General features: G+C 34.3%; 1 protein-coding gene across 1 annotated transcript in view; it reads left to right on the top strand.

Annotated features, from left to right (window-relative positions):
• galnt1 (UDP-N-acetyl-alpha-D-galactosamine:polypeptide N-acetylgalactosaminyltransferase 1) overlaps positions 1–27,485 on the top strand; it is a 216,068-nt gene that overhangs the window by 134,383 nt on the left and 54,200 nt on the right. The window contains exon 5 of the mRNA XM_056474779.1: positions 18,381–18,547. Coding sequence (XP_056330754.1) covers positions 18,381–18,547 — 167 coding nt within the window. The remainder of the gene's footprint in view (positions 1–18,380; positions 18,548–27,485) is intronic.

The raw sequence follows: 27,485 nt of genomic DNA, 5'->3' as shown, positions 1-27,485 counted from the left end.
TCTCCGCATATACGTTACTGAAGAAGACTTAGATTACAGTCAGCTATCGCTGCATGAGAATAAAGATAAATGGATCAAACATGAAGAGAATAAACTAACGCTTGTTGTAATATTTGGATTATTGGTGTTCTTCCAGTTATCCTGGGTATTTTATAAGTATTAATGTATATTTATAGTGCTATGCTAATTGATCAAGCTTTTATTACTTAAAATAGAATAGATTTCTTCTTCATCCTGTGTTATTAAGCAATGTCACAAAAAATAGTTATTTTAAACACTAGACTGGAGTAAACAATCGCACTTGTACTACTGGAATAATAAATAATTTCACCAACTAATTATAGGTTTTTATCATTATTACGATGAAGTCAGGTTTTTTTCTTCATGGGACAAATTTTTATCAGTATATTGCAAACGATAAAATATCACCCATTCCTAGTTTGGACCCAATAAGTAATATAGCTTGGGAAAAATTGCTAACACCTAACAATAGGGTTGTATTAGTTAACGTTAGTTGATGTCTTAGTTAACATGAATCAATAATGAACAACACATCTGTTAAACATTACTTAACTCTTTAAATGTTCGCTAAAAATATATATATTACTACTAAAAAAATGTGGTTAATAGAAAAACTACAGAAATTCAGTTTAATTTTTATTAGTGTCAGCTAAACGTATATTAATGCATTAGGTAAAATTGACTAATGGTGAACAATGACTTTATTCAGCATTTATTGGTAATGCTAACTTAGACATATACAGTACACTAATGTATATTTAAATAGCCCCTATTATGGGTTTTTGAAAGTTACCTGCAGTGTGTAACACAGCTCTAAGTGAATGAAACTGAGGTTTAAAAAGGTCTAAAAGTTCACCTTGTTTAAAACTATTGATTCTTTAATGAAACAGTTTGCTCAGAGTCAAATAAATGAATCGATTTGGGTTCGGATCTTTTGTTTGATCACGTCGACGTCGATATGGTACATCACCAAATATGTACTTCCAGTTCCGGTAAAATGTGAACGCGCTTTCACTTCAGACTCTAGCGGAAGCGCGGGGGATCACGGGACAGATCATGACACGAAGATGATGATCACTGACAGATGGAGGTTCGGCTGCGGAGAATAAAGGGTTAAAGTTAATTTTGTTCATTCACAACAATACCACTGTAAAAGCCAACCTAGTGCTGTGTTTGTTCCTGTAATTTTTCAGATTTTTAAAACAATAACCTATGCTGCAATGCGGGATTCGTCTGCCGTTTGCTATTGAAGGAGCAGCAGAGACTATGGGACTTTTTCAGACTTTGACAGGGACTTTGTCAGTAACTTTTACAGTTCAAATGGACCAGTTTCTTTTTTCTCTGAATCATAATATGTAAGCGTAATTGAAATTGTTGCCTCTTTTTGTGTAGTTTGCAAATTATGTGTTTAATTGTGTTTTATAAGTTGTAATCACCCCGCGCAGCTTGTAATCACGTATCGATTATAGGTCAGTGCTTGTACTGTATCTCTCAGGTTAAATGTGTATGGGGCTATTTACATATCACGTCCTAAACCACGTTAAAACGTGACGCGTGCTTCTTCCTTACCGATTTAAATGCGTTTCTGAACCTGAACCTTTCTGATCCTATGGCCACCATCGGCTGTTCCTCACACGTGTGGTGCGGTCAATTTTCAAAATAGTTCAGCTTTTGCCACTCTGTGGATTAATACTGAATGTGTGTTGTTGTTATTACTTGGGGTTAGGGTTAAGAGTAGAGTAATATGCTGGTGTTTAACTGCATTGCTTTATTGCATTCCTGCGTTGGGCTCTCACATGTTTTGTGCTACTTCATACTGTACATTTCTTTCTGTCTCGTGCTGAATCCAGTCGACCAATCGCAACAGACTGGGTCATCGGACCAATCACTGCAGATTAGCTTTGCGCTAAGGAGGGGTTTGGGAACAAATGAATCGCTGAATCATTAGGTGATAATTAGGTGAAAATAAATGCATATTATAAGACAATGAAAGTGTTTTTTGACTTTGCACGCATATCAGCATGTTGTTGGAGACCCCTAAAACCAAAATATTGCCTTTTTTAATGCAAAATAGGGGGTCTATAATGGATTAGCTAGCATGACCTAACATAGGAATGGGCGACATGGCAAAAATGCAGTCTCGATAATTATTTTCCATATTGAACAATAACGATATATTTATATTATAATAATAACTATATATTTATATTATATTATAAGTTGTTAATGCTTCCAGATTTAAAATAGTATCCCAACAATGACTGAAGCCACAAAAATAAGAGGGTGCATTAAATGGCATAACATATTTTTGGACTTTAAGTCCAAAAGCTTATCATTGTTATTGACATAAATTTTATCGTGATTCGATACAATATCGTTTATCGGCCCAGCCCTAATCTAACATGTCAATGATTTCCAACAGTCTTTATAATATCTTTTTTTGTGCGAATAAAGAAATTCATGAAGGTTTGAAACACTTGAGGGTGAGTCATTTGTGACAAACCTTTTATTTGTGGGTGAACTATCCCTTTAAGGCTTCTAGTCTTACAAGGCATGGAAAGAATGCCTCTTTATAGGCCAATTCACACCACACCGACAGACACCGAGAGACGCAAAATGCTCTTTGTAGGTTTGTCGAATTAGTGTTAGCTGTTGTGTCTGTCTGAGCTCATATTTGCTAAGCCAATTTGACCAGTTGACACAAAAAGCAATGCAACTGCAGAACTAATTTTCGAACATGTTTCTTTTCGTTGGTTGCCTATCTGTGTTGCCACTTATTATAATATATTTTTTAAAATAGAGATTTATGTCATCTTAAAGCTGAATAAATTAGCTTTCAGTTAAAGTGATTGTAATGACAGGAAAATAATTATTTGAAAATCTGGAATCTGAGGATTTAACAAAATCATAATATTTAGAAAATCATCTTTAAATACATCTAAACGTGTACTTAGAAATGAAACATTAATAAAATTGAGTTTTGATATATTTAATATATTACAAAATGTTCATCTAATATGATCTTTATTAATATTTTAATGAAAAATCCAAAGAAACATTGATAATTTTGTATTGTTAGCTATTTTCAAGTATATGCCTATGACTGGTTTTGTGGTGCAGGTTCACAAATAATGTAAAATAGGCTTCTAGTAGACCCACATAAAATGAAATGGCTCACAAACACTGTAATTATGCATTTTTGGTCCCTCAGATTCATAAAATATTGATATCTCTTTCAACAGCAATTCAGAATTGCGTTTAGCTTTTTTGACATAATTGCATTATATAAGTCACAGCATATTTCAGATGACAAAAAATGTGACTTGTATTCCCAGAAAATGCAGTGCAGTGCCTTAAAAAAAGCAATTCTCCATTGGAGATCACTGAAAATGAGCTGTGCAGGCTGACAAAATATATTCGCAAGCAATTGTTGATTTACTCATGATTGCATATTTAAAGCTGATGATAAAAAAAAAACAATGACACACTTCAGCTTTAAGGATTGTTTTTCATCTCGCTTGGAGGATCACAATCTGATTGGACTGATTTGATGGTATCTTAGCAGTGCTCTTCAAACGTGTCATTATGTTTTACTGTGCATCAGCCTTTTTCCCTGTTACCTCTGTTTTTTATGACCTTCTGCTCACTCTCTCAAACACACACACACACACGCACACACAGACATAAGTGCTGTGTGTGATGTGTACTAAATTACTGTTTTGCTGTTCTGAATGGAGTAAAATGGAATACATTATTCTGTTTCTCTAAATTACATATCAAAGGAGGCTGGGCAAGAGCCGGAGAGAGATCTGATATCAAAGAAGTAAGACATTTCAATCTCGACGGAAGGAAGGAACTGGAATAAGTAGGCAAGAAAAAAAGGAAAAAGGAGATGAAAGCTAGTAGAAATGCGTCTGCGAAAGGGAAAAGCACGACTGCGAGCAAACATCTTTATGTTTATTTCTACCTGCTTGTGGCTTTCTTCTCATGCACACACCTTCATGATTTGTCCCAATATTATGTCATCTAGATGAGTCTCAGCCAATAGAAAGATGGAATAAATGAGCTGCACATTTGACTTCACAGATGTGTGGGATTCGGATATTAACCTGTTAAACTGTAGGTCACGCACTGAAATACTGGTTGGAAAATCCCTGGAGACTTTTATGATATAAAAAGAAAATTATATTGTAATCCGTGTCAATAAGTATTATAAAGTATTATATATAATTTACTGAATGTAACATGTTATTATAGTTAGTTTAACAAATTATAACTAATTAAACAATAAAATAGTAACTGAAAAAGAAAAGTTAATGTACTTACATTTTTTCAGCTAATTGCGAAGGTAACAGTTCTGATTTTTCTCAGACTTGTACAGTGTAAAAATAATCTGTTAATTAACAGGTTCCGTATTTCGTGATTCACAGTTTTTTTATACTTGTTGACTGTTATGAATTGCAGCATGGGACCTTAATGACTTTTCATGTTAAATATATATAATGTTTCATGTTTTATATATATATATATATATATATATATATATATATATATATATATATATATATATATATATATATATATATATATATATATATATACACACAGTTAAAGTCAGAATTATTTGCCTCCCTTAGAATTTTTTTCTTTTCTATATATTTCCCAAATGATGCCTAACAGAGCAAGGGGATTTTCACAGTATGTCTGATAATATTTTTTCTTCTGGAGACGCATGCTTTTCGGCTAGAATACAAGCAGTTTTGAATTTTTTAAACACCATTTTAAGGACAAAATTGTTAGCCCCTTTAAGCTAAATTGTATGTATATGTTGTATATATATATATATATATATATATATATATATATATATATATATATATATATATATATATATATGCTTAAGTCCATAAAATAACAGAAAAAGTACAGGCAGTTTATTACATTTTTTTATGCTGTAATTTACATCAAACTGGACTATATTCTCTTACTGGCCACTTTAATAGGAACACCTAATGTTTTCAATTCAATTCAATTCACCTTTATTTGTATAGCGCTTATACAATGTAGATTGTGTCAAAGCAGCTTCACATAAAAGGTCACAGTAAATAGGAACAGTGTAGTTCAGTTTGTAGTGTTTAAGTTCAGATCAGTTTAGCTCAGTACAGTGTGGTTTAATAATCAGTACTGAGAGTCCAAATACTGAAGAGCAAATCCAACGATGCGCAGCTCAGCTCTATAGATCCCGAACCATGCAAGCCAGTGGCGACAGCGGAGAGGGAAAAAAACTTCACTAAATGGCGAAAGTGAAAAAAAAAACCTTGAGAGAAACCAGGCTGAGTTGGGCACGACCATTTTAATTTCTGCGCTGGCCAAACGTCTTGTGCAGACCTGCAGTCTCAGTGGCGGAGGCTGGAAGCTGGCCTCAGCGAAGACTCGTCTGTCTCTGGAGCGTCACAGGAATCAGATACGGCCTGGTCCAGGATATGGAAACCTTGGGATCATCTCGTCGTTGATCTTGGATCGAATCAGTGACTCTGCATAGTCTGAGGGCCTCGGGAAGAGTATCCCCAGGTGGAAATGGAGAAATGTTTTGACACATTAAAGTATGTTGCTAAGAAATAATTACAATTGGTTGCAAGCAAAAAAATCCATTAGATATAATCATTAGTGTTTAGCCCTGTGCAAGTCTAAAATTTCATTTATAATGGTCTTTAAAAGGGTCTTAAAAAGTCTTAAATTTGACTTAATGAAACTTGCAGAATCCCTAAAATATTTCATATGGTTGTAGATACTGTTGCTTTGGCCCCAGGTGATCATTTTGACTGTTTTAAGACTTCTACCAAGTACTGTTGCTCTCTGGACATGGAAATGTCTAACTATTTCAATAAAAAGCATTGGCTAGATTCACAAATACAGACCCTGGACGTCTTGGAAGTATAATTGAACAGCCCTGGTTCTCTTAACATGATTTATTGTCATATTGACCTTCATAACATGATTAGCTGTTCAACACTCTACTTGATTACTTGATTGGCTGCTCGGCATAATATTAAACAATTCCATTAACATAATCACCGTATGATTCGTCAGCTAAATTATGCATCACTCGATTTCTCATTTTTGCCTTGTCTGGTTTCTTTGACTCTGTGTGTGAGTTTTACGTGGCTTTTCCTCCCCAGTGTGGTAAGCAGTGCGTTTTTGGCTTGCATTTCTGTAATTAGCAAGTTATGCAGAACCATTAAAAGCATATGGTCAAGACTGTAAACTCACAGGTTTACACAACCACGCCAACACACGCTGTTTTTATAGTTGTGCGTCGTATAGAGAGAGAACCGCTCACAGCTGAGAACCATACTGACCTTTTCTCCTTCACTGCATTCCTGCTATCTGGGAGAGAACTGTGTGTGTGTGTGTTTGCGCGCTCGTGTGTGTAAGTGAGTGAGTGAGTGTGTGTGTTTGATGCTGAAAGCTGTACTGTGATAAAGGAACACATTATTTCTCTGCACTTTGACAGTCTCGCTTTTTATATGTCTCTTTTACTGTCTTTCAGGTAGATTTTATTAGAATGGTAGTAAAAAAGTAAGAGGCAGTCAGCTAGGCAGTGCCTTACAAACTTTGGATGAGAAATTAAAAATAAGTAATTGACAGTATGAAATGAAATCTAAATAAGCATAGTGAAGTGTGAGACTGATTAATGTATTAATAAGAGGTTAACATTGATGTATTTGACTGATAAGCCTTTGAATAACATAAAACCCAGCTTGAGGACAACTTAGAAATGATTTTATATATATATAAATCTTTTTTTAACTGTTAGATTGCAGATTTAAATAGTTGCAATCCTAACATACATCAATGAAAAGCTTATTTAATCAGATTACATATAAATCTCCATATATTAGTTTTGTGATACAAGGTCACACACAGATATACAGTGGTGTGAAAAAGTGTTTGCCCCTCTTACTGATTTCTTTTTTTTTTTTTTTTTTACATTTTTGTCAAATTTTAATGTTTCAGATCATCAAGCAGTTTTAAATATTAGTCAAAGGGTACACAAGTAAACACATTACGCAGTTTTAATTGATGTTATTATAAAGGGAAAACAAAATACAAAACTGCATAGCCCTGTTTGAAAAAGTGTTAAAGCATCACCTAACTCTGGTTTATCACACCTGAGTTCTATTTCTGTAGCCACACCGAGGCCTGATTACTGCCACACGTTTGCAATCAAGACATCACTTAAATAGGACAAACCTGACAAAGGGAGGTAGACCCAAAAATCCTCAAAAGCTGGACACAATGCCGAGATTCAAATAAAAAAATAATATTAATGGAATTAGAGACTTTTCACACCATATTCACACCACTGTATATTGTTAAAAATAAATACAGAAATACAATTTTATACTGTATACACTGTAAGCCCGGACAGGTTGATTGAACTTAAAAAATTTATGGAAACTCGTTGCCCTAAAAAAGCTAATTTCATCTTGTTGAATAAACAACACTTTTTTAGTTTATTGTACTTATGATTTCAAATGCATTTAATTAAATATTTAGTTGACTGAAATAAAGGTTTTTAGTACAACACTATTGAAATCTTAGGTACAATAAATCTAAAAGGTGTTGTTTTTTCAACAAAACAAAATTAGCTTTTTTAGGGCAACGAGTTTCCATAATTTTTTTAGGTTCAATCAACCTGTATAGGCTTAATACATAAAATCTTGACCTGAATGTTGTGACAGAAATAATTAGAAATTTAGCTATTCACTATAAATGATTTAATGAAAATACACCTACATTACAAACAAGGACAAAGAATAAAAATTTACTTTACACTTTATTTAAAATCACTTAGGCATATCAATCCGAAACAAGTAACAAAAGAAAATGCCTTGTACAACAATTAGTCAATATTTATTGTTATAAATCGTATTAAAACAATTGCTTAAAATCTTTTAAACTATTTTTACAAACACATACAAATCATAAACAACCACAGTATGTTATTAAATTGTAACATTATGGAATATTAACTCTTGCCAAACACTAAGGCATAGTTAAAAAAATTTTTATCTCACAATTAGGACAGAAAGTCTGAAGGAATATGCCTTTTCTGTACCTTTTTACATGGCAAGTTGATTTTAACAGCCAGAATCTTACCCTTTTGTGTCTTCTTACCCAAACTTGTTGAATGAAAAGAAGGGTATTGTCCATGCACTTTGGGTAGCCTAGGTGTAGTTCATAGGTTAATCCAAAAAGTTACATGGCCTGGGGTATATTGTCCATTTCAACATTCCCCTCCTAGATGATTCCCACTGAGGATGGGTGGAGGCGGAAGGACAGGGGTTGCAGAGCCACATCTTAATTTTCTCGGTTAAGGAATCCAGTGGGCACATGTTGGCATGAGTCTCCATAATCTGAAGCTTACAACAATAAATAGATAACATAAATAAATCTTAGAGGTGTACATTTGATTTTAATATATATTATTTGTATTGAATGTTTTAGTTCTATGCAAACATAATTTGTTAATTGTATTCCCAAATAAATCCAGTATTCAATAATATATAAAATATGAAAATACTACAAAAAACTAAGTACATTTTTTTTGTATACAAGTCATTGCATACGGCATGAAAAGATTTGATATAATTAAATTACTAAAGATTTTATGTTATTCTACTTTTCATTTTAGAGTTTCAAAGGTGTTGATCATTATTCTTTTTATTAATGAACTACGACATTGTTTGGACAAGACATTGTTTGGGTGATTTATTTATTGTTATTGCGAACATAAATGCACATTAAGAAACATGATACAAAAAACGTATATTAACATACAAAAACATTTATTAATGATACTTACAAAACATGCTTTGAAGAACCAAGAAGTACTGGAAGCACTCAATGGCAACACAGTAAGACCTCTCTTTGACCTGAAGATCTGGATCAGCTGTGGACAGTGATAATCAAGAGACCCATAGAATTCTTGCTTAAGATTCTTCCTAACTATCTGGTTGAATTCTTGATACACCTGTAGTAGTAAAACACACAAAAAAAATTTATTAACATCAGAGAAATGTCAAAATTGAACAACTGTCAAATTAACATGTTATCATGTTTATCAACGCTGTACTCATTTCATTACAAGTACATTCCTGATATATGCATGGAAATGGCTGGTTCTTGCATAGCTCCCATGTTTAATTCTCTAATGTTTTAATAATAACCCTCTTTTGTCACAAGCAAATGTGCAATACTTACATTTTCATCTAATCCTGGTTTGCCTTGCTTTGATCTTTCTGGAATCTGCAGTTACAAAAATATACATTAGATTACTAGCTGACAAAACACATTTACATATTTTGATCTGTTTACTCCAAATTTCTCCCAAACAGATACTGTTAACCAAAAGAATTAGAGCGCTACAGCTATTTATTTATGTAGCTTTTCATTCTAATAACCTGAAAATGCACTTGCTAAGATCATGTTGATGAGCACGAGGTTACATATCTTTAAAAATTGCTGACTAACATGGATTCGTATTTCTTACATGTGAAGAAAGAGGCAAATATCAATGTATTCTAGTCTGTTTAATGCTTCACTTACAAAGAAACATTAAAAAAGCTCAGGTTAATGTTATGCTAAACATCTCTGACGATACATAACCACCACTGAAAAAATAATCATTTTACACAACAGATAACGCGGATGACTCATCGAATACAATATCAATATTAAACATGTGACGACCTCATAAAGCATGTTTTCACGTACAGTAACTGTAACGTTAAGTTATAATGCGGAGGCCGCGATCGGTTATAACGTAGCATAAATGAACACGCTAACACAGGCAAAACTTACATTCACTTTTTTTACAAATTATATGTTCGATGTCACGATCGCATTACGCACGTCTTTGCACTTTGCATGTCTTAGAGCTGTTTATAAATGTGGTAATGGCGGTTGCGATTGACCGGAACAATAACATGATCCTAACGTTAGACACAGCTTAATCTTAAATGTAGCTTTCTTGTTAACTGTTACATACTTTGTTTATTAAAGAAAAACATTGTATGGGCTGTTTGAGACAAAAATATGAAATCGTACTCACAGTGATCAGCAGCCATTCGAAAATGCGCGCTCACGCTGTATCCACCAGTGACGTCAGTCCAAAGACAAAGAGCCAATCACATTTTCCCTTGCACATCACTACTTTGACAACAGACTAGAATAAGCTTTGTTAAGTACATTCAATTTAAACATTCCAGTAGAATAAAAAATATCATGCAAATCGTACAACAAACTAAACAAATTAAGTAATTGAGCAAAAAAATTGGTATTTATGTTTATTGAATCTAGGTATTTTGAATTAATACAACTTTAGGGATAACAGTGTATATACACTCACCGGCCACTTTATTAGGTACACCTTACTAGTACTGGGTTGGACCCTCTTTTGCCTTCAGAACTGCTTTAATCCTTCATGGCATAGATTCAACAAGGTATTGGAAATATTCCTCTGAGATTTTGGTTCAAATTGACATGATAGCATCTCGCAGTTGCTGCAGATTTGCTGCAGATTAGACATCCATGATGTGAACCTCCTGTTCCACCAAATCCCAAAGGTGCTCTATTGGATTGAGTTCTGGTGACTGTGTAGGCCATTTGAGTACAGTGAACTCATTGTCATGTTCAAGAAAGCAGTCTGAGATGATTAACACTTTATGACATGGCGTGTTATCCTGCTGGAAGTAGTCATCAGAAGATGGGTACACTGTGGTCATAAAGGGATGGATATGGTCAGCAACAATACTTACTGTACGGTGCTAATGAGCTCAAATAAGGAAAGAAAATATCCCCCACACCATTACACCACCACCAGCCTGAACTGTTAATACAAGGCAGGATAGATCCATGCTTTCATGTTGTTGACGCCAAATTCTGAATTTCGCAGAAGAAATCGAGACTCATCAGACCAGGCAACATTTTTCCAATCTATTGTATGATTTTGGTGGGCTTGTGCGAATTGTAGCCTTAGTTTCCTGTCTTAGCTGACAAGAGTGGCACCCAGTGTGGCCTTCAGTAGCTGTAACCCATCCCCCTCAAGGAACCTTGAGGCGGATGGGCTACAGCAGCAAAAGACCTCATTGAGTTGCTGCAATGTGATTGGCTGATTAGAAATTTGCATTCACGAGCAATTAACATCACATGATCATGATCTCTGTGTGGGTAAAAAAAAGAAAAAAAAGTCATTTCAAAACCAATGAAAAGTTTATTTCAGATGCCTCAAGTTCAAAATTCTTCAACAAAATAAAATCTTAAAAATAAAATCTAAAAAACCAGAATGATCTTCAAAGAGTTTTGACATTTGTGCTCTGTGTTTTGGATTATGAAGCCAGCCGTGACACCAGCTGGTTCTTTTACTGTTTTCATTTTCTGTTTTAATTCTCTTCTTTGATATGATGAAGGCACTGGTTGGAGAGATTTGGCATTTGGATGTGTGTTTTGTGTGTGTGTGTGTGTGTGTGTGTGTTTGAGATTACAATGACTTTGAGAACTGATGACTAACCGATTCTGAATGTCCTCTGGCTGTTATCTCTGCTTTAGAGAAAGAGGAAAAGTAAAAGAGAAAGGCTGTCCTCAATTATTCCTCCCAAACACATGCGCACACACACATTCAGAGAAGGCTGAAAATGTGTGTAAAATCACAGTGAACTGCATCAGTGCACTAACTCAATCAAGTAGGACGTCCTGTTAATGACTGAATAACTACAGCTCACATTCCTCTTCCACTGGATCTATCTTTCTCTCTCTGTGCTGAAGTTAAGCACCATTTGGCCTCGGGAGTCTGATTTTTTTTTAAATGTGTGTAATAATGTGTGCGTGTATGTGTGAAGGAAGATTTCGACAGACCTACGGCTGTTTTTGTTTCTCTCTGATTGCACCAAATATATCCAATTATTCCTAGGGCCTGAGAAATGTGATTGTGTGCATGTCTGGTGTCTCTGAGGGTTTATGCGAGCGTGTGCGTGTGTGTGTGTGTGTGTGTGTGTATGTGTATGTGTTTCATCTTTGATTCCACCATCTTTTGATCAGCACTTTCTTTTTTCCTTTTTTTTACTTTTGTCGCAGCTATTTTAGCCTGATTTGGCCTTTACTTTTACTCATGCATATAAAGCCGTGGCCAGGCATATGCTGCATCACCCACTCATTCTTTGATGGTGTCAGCGCTGATTGGAAGGAAGAAATGCATGATCTTTCTGCTTTACCGAATCGATTTTTATAGAGCGACAGGATATCTCGGAGAACAGACACCAAGGACTGAGAGAGAAATCTGTGCTTCATTTTAATCAGGCAGGTGGCAGGGCTGACCAATGAGACGCCTCGGCTGCAAATTAAACTGTTGTCTGGGGTCCTGAGAGTCGACATCAGGTTAATGAATTTAAGAAAGAGCAGTCTGAGTGTGTCTGTGTGTTTCCAAATGATGAGTTTAAGAAGGATGGGGCCTACGGGGTCTGTGTTACTGCCGTGATGGGACATGATGGGCTACAACCCCCTCACCTTCATTTAAAAGGGCTGTTTGGAGAATTCAGAAAAGCGTGAAATTAGTAGCACTAGTGGCTGTTAAGTGAACTGATGCAAATTACTGTTTGCGTTCGCACTTGTGCACGTGTAACTTCGAAGAGACTGAACTTGTTTGCATTGTTTGCATTATTTTAGAACGTACATTCAAAAATAAAAATCAATAGAGAACTCAATTTAATTGAGTTTAATTGAATAAATATGTTTAGCTGCAACTCATAAAACAAAAAGTGTATGTAATTAGGTCTGTTACGATAAGATAGCCCCCCTGAATTATTAGTTTTTTTTTAACGGAGAGAAGATTTTTTCAACACATTTCTAAACATAATAGTTCTAATAACTGATTTATTTTATCTTCGCCATGATGACAGTAAACAATATTTTACTAGTTATTTTTTAAGACACTTCTATAGAGATTAAAGTGACATTTAAAGGCTTAATTAGGTTAATTAGGTTTATTAGGCAGGTTAGGGTAATTAGGCAAGTTATTGTATAAAGATGGTTTGTTCTGTAGACTATCGAAAAAATAAAAGGGGCTAATAATTTTGACCTTAAAATGATGTTTAAAAAATTAAAAACTGCTTTTATTCTAGCCAAAATAAAACAAATAAGACTTTCTCCAGAAGAAAAAATATTATCAGACATACTGTGAAAATTTCCTTGCTCTGGTAAACATCATTTGGGAAATATAAAAAAAAAATAATAATAATTCTAAGGGAGCGAATATTTCTGACTTCAACTGTATGCTATTAAATGTCAATTTGTAAATATATATTGCAACAGCAAAAACAATCATTCATCAGGTCATCTCCAAGTATTGCATGAAAAGTCGATATATTGATTATTGTGACAGGCCTATATATAATAAAAAATGCTACCGAGGTGGCCAGATGAAATTTCATCAAATAAAGTTTTAAATTAAATGATTTATGTGTATTTCTATATTGTTTGTTTTTAAGCTGAACTTAAAACATTTAATTGAATAAGAAATTCTTCTATTTTTTATCTATGTAAGGATGAGAGACAATGCTTATTTTTATCTCCATAGATATGCAATAGTTATTTAGAGTAAAAGAAAAAAAACAAATTCAATAACCCAGCAATAGTCAGAACTAGCAATATGCTAAATAACCAACACGATCTCACAGCAATTCGTAACTTTTTGATATAGTAGCTAATTCGTATGTGTTCGTATGGGTTCGTACGATCTCATTCGTACAATTTAGTTTGATTTGCTTATACCCCAAGATGGTGGGATTTAGAGGCGGGTTTAGGTGCCACACCTCCTTTTTAAAATCATTCGACTGAACTCGACTGAATTCGTACGAATTAGCCACTAAACTTACGTAAAATAGTTACGTTTCCTTGTGAGATCAGGCTGAAATAACATGTTCTTGTCTGTCTGTGGCTCTCTCCTAGTGAATATTTAAGCAATTAATCAATTAACCAGTGATTATCTAAATGGCTAATCAGTAGATTTTAAGTCCTTATTCAGCTTTTGCAGCTAGTTAAACATTAAGTTATACATATGCTAATCATAAACAAAAAAGAAAAAATGCTTCAGCTTTTAAAATAATTGCTTCAATGAACTTTGAACCAACAGAACAGTTCACTCACTTTTAGATTCTTGACTTTAAATTGCTCAAATAATTTAATTGTTTAACATTTTTGATTCCTTTGAATAGAAAAAAGTAACTTTACTGTGTAAATGATAAAAGTAATATATAAGTAAGCTTTATTCTTTGTAAAACAAATAATCTTTCATTCATTCATTTTCTTTTCGGCTTAGTCCCTTTATTCATCTGGGGTCACCACAGTGGAACGAACCGCCAACTTATCCAGCATATGTTTTACACAGCGGATGCCCTTCCATCTGCAACACATCACTAGGAAACACCCATACACTCTCATTCACACACATACACTACGGCCAGTTTAGATTATTCAATTGACCTATAGCACATGTCTTTGGACTGTAAGGGGAAACTGGAGCACCTGGATGAAACCCACACCAACAAGGGGAGAACATGCAAACTCCACACAGAAATACCAACTATCCCAGTCAAAGCTTGAACCAGCAATCTTCTTGCTGTGAGGTGACAGCGCTACCCACTGCACCAACGAACCTCCCCACCAAATAATCAAATTACTGTAATTACTATACATTACTGTTGTTATTATGATGACTTTTTAGGGAGGACCAAATTACATTTTATTAATGCGTTATTGCCCAACATTGGCCATGCATATATACACACACCTCCTTTTTTATATTTTATAATGTAATTTATTCATTAATGAATATAAAACGGCATATTTGTCGTTTCTCTAGTCTTCAGTGACAAGTTTTTCTTAATAAAATATTAAACTATTCTGATTGGCTTTATAAATAAACATTTATTATTATTATTATCATCAGTGATGTGCCAAAAAATGCAAGATTCTTTGAGGAATAGAAAGTTCCAAAGAACAGTATTTATCTGTATCTGTAATAGATTTCACACATTATTGGTGTTTTGCACCTCTTCTATTGTTGTGGTTTCTCATTTTGCAGCATTGTGCTGATATTTTGCGTCTAAATGTTTTGTTGTGCTTGTTGTTTTGTCATTTTTGGTGATCGCAGGCCAGAGTTTCCTTGCTGTGCCAGGGCAAACAGGAAATTAGGCAGGAAGTGGAAGCGTGTGTCCCACTTTAGCTCTCCAGATACAACAAACACTGGCTTTCCTGTTCCTACAACAGCACAGACTGGCACAGTGACCTGCGCTTACATAATCTGCAAACAATCAACACACTCTCTGACCCCGCCCACAGCCCCCTCAAACAACAAATCAGAGCATGTGTTCTGGCTGACTGACAGAGGTTGAGCCCGTGAGAAAGCAGGGGAATGGAATGTTTACAGGAGCATTTATTGGAATTTCAGGCTGTATTTGAGTGTCCAAGAAAGACTTTAATTTCACTTTTCATTTCTGTAAAATCCAGAATATAGGAATAAATGCATGTTTATTGTTAAATGGTGATTAATAAAAAAGAAATAATAATAAACACCACAGCAGAGTGAACAATAGGGGTTTGTGATTCATTTTTTTTTATAGTAATATACAGTGGAGGTCAGAATTATTAGCCCTCATGAATTATTAGTTCCCCTATATATTTTTTTCCCCAATTTCATTTAACAGAAAGAATATGTTAGACACATTTCTACACATAATAGTTTTAATAACTCATTTCTAATAGCTGATTTATTAGATCTTTTCCATCATGACAGTACATTATATTTTACTATATATTTTTTTATGATGCTAGTATTATAGGTTAATTAGGCTAATCATTGTATAATGATGGTTTGTTCTGTAGACAATCCAAAAAAATATGCTTAAAATACTGACAAATGCTTTTAAAAAAAAAAAAAACTGATTTTATTCTAGCCGAAATAAAACAAATAAAACTTTATTCAGATGAAAAATTATTATCAGAAATACTGTGAAAAAATGTCTTGCTCTGTTAAACGCTATTTGGGAAATATAAAAAACTATATACACTAAAACCACCAATTAAATCACTATATTATTCATTCAAACAATTCATTCAAAATACAGTAGCTTCTTACTCTTGTTTGGGTACAATATACCAAAAATACCAATACAGTTATATATTCTTCTTTTACTGCATCTTAATAGTTTTCAGCTATTAGAATGCAGGAGCGAATGACTTGATAATGTTTTCTTGAACGTTATTAAAACAACATTTACAATATTATCATAGACTAGATATTATCATAGACATAACCATAAACATCACACACTCCACAAGTAATATTAACAAGTACATGTGCCTTAACAAAAGCACAAAATAACAATACAGAGCATATGAAGTAGCAAACAAATGAATTAACAATATATTATTCATTCCTTCATTTTCTTTTCGGCTTAGTCCCTTTATTCATCAGGGGTCGCCACAGCGGAATGAACTGCCAACTTATCCAGCATATGTTTTATGCAGCGGATACCCTTCCAGCTGCACCCATACACACACATACACTACAGACAATTTAGCTCACACATTTCACCTGTACCGCATGTCTTTGGACTGTGGGGGAAACCGGAACAACTGGAGGAAAGCCACACAGAAGCGGCAACTGACTCAACCGAGACTCGAACTAGCGACCTTTTTGCTGTGAGGCGACATCGCTTCCCACAATATAATATATTATTTAAATGAACTTAAATAGTTATACGCTGCTCCTAAAGCATTTCGTTTTAAATAGGGAATTTAAAGCTTTGATTGAGAAAGGAAAAGTTGCTGAGCAAATCTAAAGTTTCTTGAGGGTATGCAAAACCTTTTGTGTATGCTGTTATGCTAATATGTTGTAGGAAATGAGGCAAAATAACTAATATGCATTTTATGCTAATATGTTGAAGAAGTTTATTATTTTACTTCCATCTCATATTTTTATTAAAAAAACACTGAAATTAAAGTCTTTATACATTCCTTTAAAATATCTTTCATTAATTATGTGCCAGTTAAATTTAGGTTATAGCCGGATTTGAGACACAGTGACATTTGTTATATTTGATATTGACTACGTTTTCATGGACATCAGTAATCGAATTATTTGCCTTAATCTAAATAAGACAATAATAAGATGAAGGCATTTACATGAGTTGCTTTTTGAATGTTCCTTTTATGATCCAGTTTTACATGTTATAGCACATAATTCGATTAATGTCATCACATCACCATGCTATCCACATTTCCTTTGGAGTTTCATGTAATTTCAGGTGTTTCATTTTTAATTTGTCGACTTTAACTGCAGTTTGGCACTTACACTTTCCTTCAGGAACATTTCATGCATGCCCCCCGTGACAAACGAGAAATTGGATGCAACTATGAACTGCTGAAAGAGTGTTTTTTTTATGGAAGTTCATACCGCACCGTGTGTGTGTGTGTGTGTGTGTGTGTGTGTGTGTGTGTGTGAACTATCCTGTCGCAAAAAAAGTCTTACATGACGGTAATAGTTCAATTAAGGTGTTTACATGTCTCTACTGCACTTCAATAATGCGACTAAAATCGGCGTACTCCACATGTCTTAATTCAATTTCTCTTTAGTTTGATTATGACCTTAATCGGATTAAATTAATCTAAAAACTATGTTTACATGGTAGACTCTTAAACAGAGTATTGTCTTAATCGCATTAAAACCGAATTATTGGTGTCCATGTAGACATATTCATTGTGTGGTCCGTGATGACCCAGTTATTTATGCATACATACACAAAAGTGTCTACATTCTGTTTTAGAAATCTGTTCATTTAAGTAGAAGAATAAACCAAAGTTGAAGACTAGATGATGATAATAATAGATTTCATTCTAGTCTCTGGAGCTGATTGCTCAAAGTTTGCTCATTCACACTGAAGATTGCACCTTTAGGAAGGTGTGACCCAACCTGCCAGAATCACAAACATTCATTCAGACTCTCTGTAATAATTTATTCCAGTGTCGTCTGTTTAGAGTCGTTCCACTCTCCATTTCTCCATAACGGCCTGTGTGTTTGTGATAAGTGCTAATCTCCTCTCATCTCGAACTGAGCTCTCAGCAGACTCTGTGCGGCCTCTCTCTCTGTGTGTGTGTGTGTGTGTGTGTGTGTGCGTGTGTGTGTGTGTGTGTGTGTGTGTGCAGAGTTTAGAAGAATGTAGCACTTATAGATTCTCAATCTTGATTATGTCTGGTTTGATCATGTGTCTCTTCTCATTGGCTCTTTATGTGTTTTGCAGGTGTAAAACGAAGGTGTATCCGGACGATCTGCCGCGCACCAGTGTGGTGATCGTGTTTCATAATGAAGCATGGACCACACTGCTCCGGACAGTCCACAGTGTCATTGACAGGTCACCCAGACACCTGCTGGAGGAGATCGTCCTGGTGGATGACGCCAGCGAGAGAGGTCAGTGAGTGTGTTTGTGTGTTTGTTCAGGCCAGGTTTTGACTGTGTTTTCAGTGCTAAATGTTCTAGAAGGATAATGAATCCTGAAATCATTTACGTTAGGCTCTATTCTACTCCCTGGTACGGTGTGGTTTGGTATGGCTTACTTTTTAGGGTTTTACACTGCAATCCATAGCTAGTAACTGGCACTTTTTTAATACGACCTTTGGTGAAGTTCCAAGCGAGCTGTACTTTTACCAAAATGTGATGCATGCTAACTGCTGATCACCGATTGGTCATTGGATTAGTACTATTGCTTTAATTTTTGATGTATAGCTGTATGCTAAAGTTTGCCTGAATTTAATCTGCGAATACTGGGGTGCTGTGCGGTTTATGAAATCCAAAAAATGCGGCTGTTTTGTTTACTGCAGTAACCAAGGAAACACCGTTATTCCTGCTGTTTTATAGGCACCAACTGCTGGAAGAGAGTGAATTAGCATTTTTATTCATAATATGAATGATGTTTCAGTTCATAGATGTATACACTAGATATCGCATACAGACCCTGAGCATGCGTCAATACCACTGCCACATTTGTACAGTGCTCAAAAAGTCATTCAACTGCACTAGTCAAGTCTAAAGCTAATCTGAAGATGCTGGACTTTTGCGCTGCATATGGATGTAATAACAAGCAAAGAAAGAAAACAAAGCCTAAAGGCAGAACATTTCATAGGTAATATTTCTTTTTTCAAGTTTTTGTATGTTACAAACTCTTGTGCCTAACAAGTAACGTTATTGATGATAATACAGTCACTTACTACATTGACTATAAGGCAAAACAGCACCAACTTGCACTAAATTCTAGGCTTATGCTAGTTTCGTTGAATAAAATGGTCAAACAATGTAAATGAAATCTGACATGATGCTGCGGTGCCAGAAACTTGTATTATTGACGGCTAAGTTCACGAAGTGACTTATACAGTAAGTGTGCCTGATAACATAACAGTGCCTGGACCTCAATGTGCATTCTGTCCACCCTAAATTATTGAATATTACAAATGTTATATACCATTTAGATCAGAAAGAATATTAGGGATGTCGATGGTTCACACAAGGCCTTCATACTGAAGATTCATTCACAAACAAATCGCTCCCTCCATTAGAATTAGAAGTGAAAGCGGGAGAGGGGGTGTGTTTTAGGACATGGATTAGATCAAATTTAACAGTGAGGGTGGATAATACATTTCCATGCACACAAACACACGCCCTGACATGCATACTGACCACTGGGAAAACTCCCGATCATAGATTTATGTGTAAATATGTCTATATATCTATGGCTTCGTATGGCTAGTCATCCACTGCACCATGGTCCCACGTTCATTTTAAAGGAATGCTACCCTGTACTAAAATGGCGGCTCTATTGATGCATTACTTCCAATAGACAACAATAGCATAGGTGACATCTAATGTAAATATCTATGGTTTCTGTTTTGGGGAAGGTATGTTTTATGTACATAATTTCATAAAAATAGATTATGTTTTTACATTATAATTTTTGATATTTACTGAGCATGTAAAAGAGCAGTGAGCACATGAAAAAATTGTCACACTCTTTATTTTTTTCTGGTTTCTAAAATTCTGAAATATGTAATCGGAAAATCGCAGACAGCTGTAAACGATCAAGATGAGTGTCGTTATAGATGAATGTGTTGAGTTGTTTTAAATGGGTGTCTAACATTTAATTAATTTGTTTAAAGTTAGGGAGTTTGCTAAAGCCCCACATAAAGTGTTGTTTTATAAATAGTTTATTTTTTTTAACCTTTCATAGTGGTAGTGAGGTAAATAATTGTCTTGTTCTTCATTCCCACCCTTTTATTATACATAGCACCTCTTTAGTTGTGCTTTCTTACAGTCTGCATTTGATAAATATACAGTAAGTAAAAATGTCACCAATTAATGTTACGGTTGAAACCTAAAGTGGTAATAAGGTCTTAAAATGTATGGAAAGAGTCTTAAAAAGGTCTTAAAAGGTAATGAATTCCACTCTGATTTCTGTATATATCATGAAAATGTGCAGTTTTTGGTTAGCAGCTAGAACATTATTTTCAATCTCAGTGTAAAAGTTCAGTTCGATGAAAAGTTTCTACTTTGAAAATGAAAACAAACGCAGATGTGATCGTGTTTTTAGTAAAACCTTTACATTTTAATTAAAGCGATAGTTTAGAAAAAAAAGGTAATAATTCCAATTCTCACTATTAATTAGCTTGTTATAATTTGTTACTATTTATATTACTAGCATATTGGCTGTTAATTAGTGCTTAAAAAGCTGCATGATTACATTTTAGATGGCTTAATCCTACCCCATACTGAAACTTAGAAAATCTAAATAAGCAGCAAATTAGAACTTTGCTGAGGCAAAAGTCATATTTAAAGGTATAATTCAATCAAAAGTTAAAATCCTGTCTTCATTTAATCATCGTTGACTTGTTCCAAACCACTTTGAGGTTTTTTTCTTTGTCATAGTGAACACAAAAGAATTGAAATATATTTTTAAGAATGTTGGAAACCTGTAACCATTGACATCCATTGTTAGAAAATGAAATACTATGAAAGTCAAACATTTGTGTTCAACAGAACTGGTTTGGATCAGTCAAGAAGGAGTAAATGTTTTGGGTGAACTATCCCTTTATTAGTTAGCTAATAATAAGAATTGGTCCCCAAACTAAAGTGGAGCAAATAATGTCATTGTTTGCTCCCTGTCACATTAAACTCCTGCATAACTGACTTTGTTTTGTGGTAAATAAAAAGAGATATTTCAAAGAATGTTCTAGCAAGGCTCCAAAATTACAAAAAATAAAATAAAATAAATAACTAAAGCAAAGCTGTAAGTTTTTAAAATTTTAAAAGTAACAAGAAAATCCCTTTTTTGAAGAAGAACTTGAAAGTCTTATTGATTGACTTATCACTGTTGCTGGAAATTCATGGAAAGGAAGAGCTTGCGAGCGGTGAATTTCTTCATTGTTCTTCCTTCCAAGAACAGACAGAGGATGCAAAAAGACGTGAGATTGTAGAAGTAATTACTGATTTTTTAATCTCTCTAAATTCTCAGTAACGTACTGTAAGTAGCAGATCTTTTCTTTGTTATGTAAAGTTCATCTGTAGTTCATCTAAAATGCATTAAATAAAATGTAGGGCAGCAAGTTGGTTTTGCTTCACTACACTTCAAAGCATAATAAAATAATTGTACTTTATACTCCACTACATTTAATTAAAACATATCATTTCTCATTATTTAGTTGGGACGATTGTCACAAATTTCAAAAAGACTGTATCTGATTCACAGATAAGCTGATTCTTTCTGGTTAACCTATTGAATCGTCTCAATTGCACTGACAATTTCATTTGTTTATTGGACTGATCTGATTGCATCTGTTCTTTAATCAAAAACTCACTGATTTAAATGATCCGGAGTCTCCAGTTAATGATTCACTAAATCAAATGATACGGTCAGAGTGATTCTTTATTTATTGATTCACTGATTTAAATAATCCGGTCAGAGCAACCAAAGTTAAAGACTGCATAAAACATTTGCTAATAAAGCTCTGTTTCAGTCACATAGGAAACTGCTGCACAATATCAATAATAAAAATCTAAGTTTCTTCAACCAAGGAACCCCGAGGATCTTTTTTTTTCCCCTTACATAATAAATAAGTGTCTCAGAGCACACAGGCGATACACAAATGTTCTGTTTTATTGCATTTGGAGGCAGATGCCTAATGTTTGGGAACACAAATGTGTAAGACAGTAATTATGCTCAATTATTTTGATGAGGAACTTACACTCAGGTATTTCAGGATTATTAAAACAACATTTGCGCTGAGATTGGTGCACTGGTGCAGTTATCCAGTCACTGTACATGATCTTTTGACTGAAAAGGTTTATTTTGGTGGACATCAAGGTTGTTTTAAGTAATGTGTTTTCAGTGCAGTGCATGCACATATTTTGCTTTCAAATTCTAAATAATGAGCAACCAAGTTCTTTTATTCAGATTACAGATACATTTTTTAATACCACATTGCAAAATTCACCTGTGAATATTTGGGAATTGAGATTTATACATGACCATAAAACCATAAATAAGATTTACATTGATTTCTATACATTAAAAATTTTTCTTATGATTACAATCCAAATTTTTCTTATGAAGGGCCAAAGAACAAACATAGCTGAGGGCGGTGGGCTAAAGGTAAATATATCAAACTGTATTACAAAGTTGCCATGGGTAGTGTCCTAATTTTTAAAAATAATATTCAATAATAAATAGAAAGCTTTACTTTAATCATATTAGGCTAAATCATCCATTATATATATATATATATATATATATATATATATATATATATATATATATATTTACACTTTATAATTAACTATTAAATAATTATAGTAATTCCATATGTAACACAATGAACATTCAAATAAATCTGATTCATTTACAACATTTAATTAAAACATTTAACTCAAGCTTGTTTTTAGCTCAACAATAAACAAACAAACAAAAGATTATGTTAAATTAGAAATGACAATCTCTATTAAAGGCATGGGATGGCGGGTCAAATCAAAAGTTATCATGAGCCAACTTTGACCCACAGGCCCTACTTTGGGCTTCTCTGCATTAGAGTCAATATATACAGATAATATTTGGCCAATGTACAATTTGAAAATCTGGAATCTGAGGTTTTAAAAACACTTTTAAATTACACATGAAATTTAAAAAGAACATATTAATTTTCTTAGTTTTGTGGTGAACAATTCATCTGTGCATGTCATTAAGACAAGAAAAGTTTGCCCTTCTAATCTTAAATTAAAATCTAAAAATCCACTTCCTGTTGATTTTCAGTTAATTTCTCAGATTACATCTGTCTGAGGTATTGGTTGAGGTTAACATACTTAACCACACCAGTCAACTGTGACAACTGTCAGCTCTAAAATAGAAATGGTGAGGAGGGGGTGTCTGTTTGGTTGTAAAAACAACGCTGAAACCCTTTACATGATCTTTCTTAAATGAAATGCCAACTTTACTACATCCAATCAGCTCACAGTAGAAAAAAACAAGCCACACCCATACTGTAAAAACAATCCATAATTTTACATTTTTTAAAAAGTAAAATAACTAATTAAATGACAGAAATTTCCCAAAATTTTAATTTTTGGTAAATTTCTGTAATTCAACGTGTGTTATTTTACGGTAAATTTCTGTAGATTAACGTCCGCTATTTTACCTTTTTCGTCACCCAAGCTGCTGGAAAAAACCCCCCATAAAATTACGAATTTTTTTTTACAGTACACTGCTTTTTTATTTAATATTCCGTTAAGGAACTGTCACAATGCGAAAAAAAAAAAATGGTTACAGCTTCAAGTTCATACGGACTTTAAATTTGTTCAAATGAAGTGCTTACTGTAGCAATGCTCATCGCAATTCAAAATAATTTTTTTAGATATTTACATTAGAAAATGTACAAAAGATCTTCATGAACACGATCTTTGCTTAATATTCTAAAAAAAGAAAAATCCATCATTTGATACACACAGTATATTTTTGGTTATTGCTAAAAACTGGTTTTGTGGTCCAGGGTCACATATGTTTTTGATATAAAACTATGCTTCCTGGACATCATGGTGGCACAGTGGGTAGCACGATCGCCTCACAGCAAGAAGGTCACTGGTTCAAGCCTCGGTTGGGTCAGTTGGCATGTGTTGAGTTTGCATGTTTTCCCCTTATTCACATAGGTGTGCTCTGGTTTCCCACACAGTCCAAAGACATGCACTATAGGTGAATAGAATAAGTTAAATTGGCTGTAGTGTATGTGTGCGATTGCAAGAGTGTACGAGTGTTTCTCAGTGTTGGGTTGAGACAAGAAGGGCATCCGCTGCGTAAAACATATGCTGGATAAGTTGATGGTTCATTCCGCTGTGGCGACCGCTGATTAATAAAGGGACTAAGCCGAAAAGAAAATGAATAAATGAACAACTATTCTTCCTTTGAACTGTGAATTTATTAACAAAGCCTAAATTAAAATCAATCAGTAAACTCAGGAAAAACGCCCAGGGATTGAGGAAAATTAAATTGCAAGCTTGAGGTAGATTTTAAGAAAAGTGCACTGCACACCAATTAAATCCAGTCTTTTTACTTTTAAGATTCATGGAATTTACTTTTAAGATTCATGAAATTTACATGTTATTTACAAAAGGTAAATAACACGCCTTTAGAACAGAAAGGGTAAGTTTCCATTTAATGGCAGCCGATACGGGTGTATGTGTATGTGTATATGTATGTATGTGTATGTGTATGTGTGTGTGTGTGTGTGTGTGTGTGTGTGTGTGTGTGTGTGTGTGTGTGTGTGTGTGTGTGTGTGTGTGTGTGTGTGTGTGTGTGTGTGTGTATGTGTATGTGTATGTGAATGTGTGTATGTGTATGTGTATGTGTGTGTGTATGCGAATGTGTATGCGTATGCGTATGCGTATGCGTATGCGTATGTGTATGTGTATGTGTGTATGTGTGTCTAACTGCTGAGAGGAGACACCGATAGCATGGAAACCTCTCACATACACAAATAAAGGCTCTCACACAGATCTGTGAGTTAAGATGAGGACATTGTACTTCAGTGCTCCAGAGATAATAACATGGTTTTGTTTCCACTCTTTAAAAACGCCTGTATCATATCAGCTCCACAGTGTGTGTGTGTGTGTGTGCGGTAAAAGGGAACCCAACGCATCTGGAGGAAAAAGATGGCCGGTGACCTTGTTGTGTAGTAACGTCAATGATGAAATGTGATTCATGCACTGTAAAGCAAGCGTGTTTGTTAAGAGTGATTTATATGGAGAGAGAAAAGTGTGTGTGTATGTTGAAGCCTGACGTCTCTAGTTGTATTGTGTGTGTCTCCTGCTGCGAGTGGGTTTGCAGCTCCCTTTGTCTTTATCTGCTGCTCCAACCTGTAATTTGACTAGATTATGGGATTAGTGAATGAGTAGGTGTATTAAATACATACCTGGAATTATATGATCATTAACCCACCATTACAGTTACATATACACTACATTAAAAGTTGAGGCCTTGTGAAAACCTTTCAGAATAGGAATCGGTATTATATTTTGGATAGTATTAGATATTATTATAAAGATATTAATGAATAATGAATTTGCAGGGGGAGATTTCCACAGTGTTTTTGATTTCAAATGTACAGTTGAAGTCAGAATTATTAGCCCCCCTGAATTATTAGAATTATTTTTTTCCCGGAGAGAAGATTTTTTCAACAGATTTCTAAACATAATAATTTTAATAACTCATTTCTAATAGCTGATTTATTTTATCTTCGTCATGATGACAGTAAATAATATTTTACTAGACATTTTAGAAATATTAGAAATATTTTACTATACAGCTTAAAGTGACATTTAAAGGCTTAACTATGTTAGTTTAGTTAACTAGGCAGGTTAACTAGGCAGTTAACTAGGCAAGTTATTGTATAACGATGGTTTGTTCTGTAGACAGTCGAAAAAAATTTGCTTAAAGGGGATAATAATTTTGACTTTAAAATGGTTCATAAAAAATTTAAAACTGCTTTTATTCTAGCCGAAATAAAATAAATAAGACTTTCTCCAGAAATAAAAATATTATCTGACATACTGTGAAAATTTCCTTGCTCTGTTAAACATCATTTGGGAAATGTTTAAAAAAGAAAAAAAAATTCAAAGGGGGGCTAATAATTCTGACTTCAACTGTAATTAGAGCATCGGAATCATGTAATATTTGGAAGAGGAGAGCGCTAAACTCTGTAACAAAACCAAATTTAATTAGCAAACTTATTTGGACACAAATGCAAAGTAAATCTGTTTCGAAATGTAAGTTTATTTGGACAATGCAAAACTAAAAACGCATAAGAAAACAATAAATATTCAATCTTAATTTCTTTAGTTTTGTGCATACTAAAAGATGCATTTACATCTTTTACATCTTTTAGCTCTTTTATGCCTTTGTATTTTTGCATTGTAAAAAGCAACCTAAATCCACAAAAAATATGACGTTTGTTAGTTAACAAACTTAGCTAAAATCAGCTGAAACAACAAAACTTCTACGTTTTGTTTTGGGACAACATAATTGTTTTAGGTTTAATCCACTTAAATTTGTAAAAACTAATACGTTAAAGAGCCCCTATTATGGGTTTTTGAAATGACCTTCCATGCAGTGTGTAACTCAGCACTAAGTGAATGAAAACATCATCAAAATGAAAGTTGAGGTTTAAATCTGAAAGTGCGCAGTGTTTGAAACTATTGATTCTTTAGTGAAAGTCAGAGTCAGAGTCGAATAAATAAATCGTGTTGGGTTCAGATCTTTGGCCTGAACGCTTCGATGTCGATATGGTACATCACCAAATACGTAGTTCTGGATCCGGTAAAACATGCATGCACCTTTTCTTTCAGACACTAGCGGAGCGCGGGGGATCACGGGACTGATCATGACACGAAGATGGCGATCACTGACAGATGGAGATTTGAGCATTAAAGGGTTAAAATTTATTTTCACAACAATACCACAGTATAGCCAATCATGTGCTGTGTTTGCTCCTGTCATTTTTCTGATTTTTGAAACAATAACCTACGCTGCAACGTGGGATTCGCTGGCCGTTTGCTATTAAGGGAAGGTGCAGCAAAGACTATCCTCTATGGGACTTTGTCAGACTTTGACAGGGACTTTTTCAGTAACTCCTACAGTTCATATGGACCAGTTTCTTCATCCTCTGGTGTACGCTGCTTGTAATCACTTACAGTATCTATTATAGATAAGTGCTTGTACTGTATCTCTCAGGTTAAATCTGTATGGGGCTATTCACATATCACGTCCAAAACCACGTTAAAACGTGACATGTGCTTCTTCCATACCGATTTATATGCGTTT

The sequence above is a fragment of the Danio aesculapii genome, chromosome 16, assembly GCF_903798145.1.
Source record: "Danio aesculapii chromosome 16, fDanAes4.1, whole genome shotgun sequence".
Lineage (NCBI taxonomy): Eukaryota > Metazoa > Chordata > Actinopteri > Cypriniformes > Danionidae > Danio > Danio aesculapii.
Note: the sequence above shows the minus strand (reverse complement) of the source record. Positions and strands in the feature narration are given on the sequence as shown.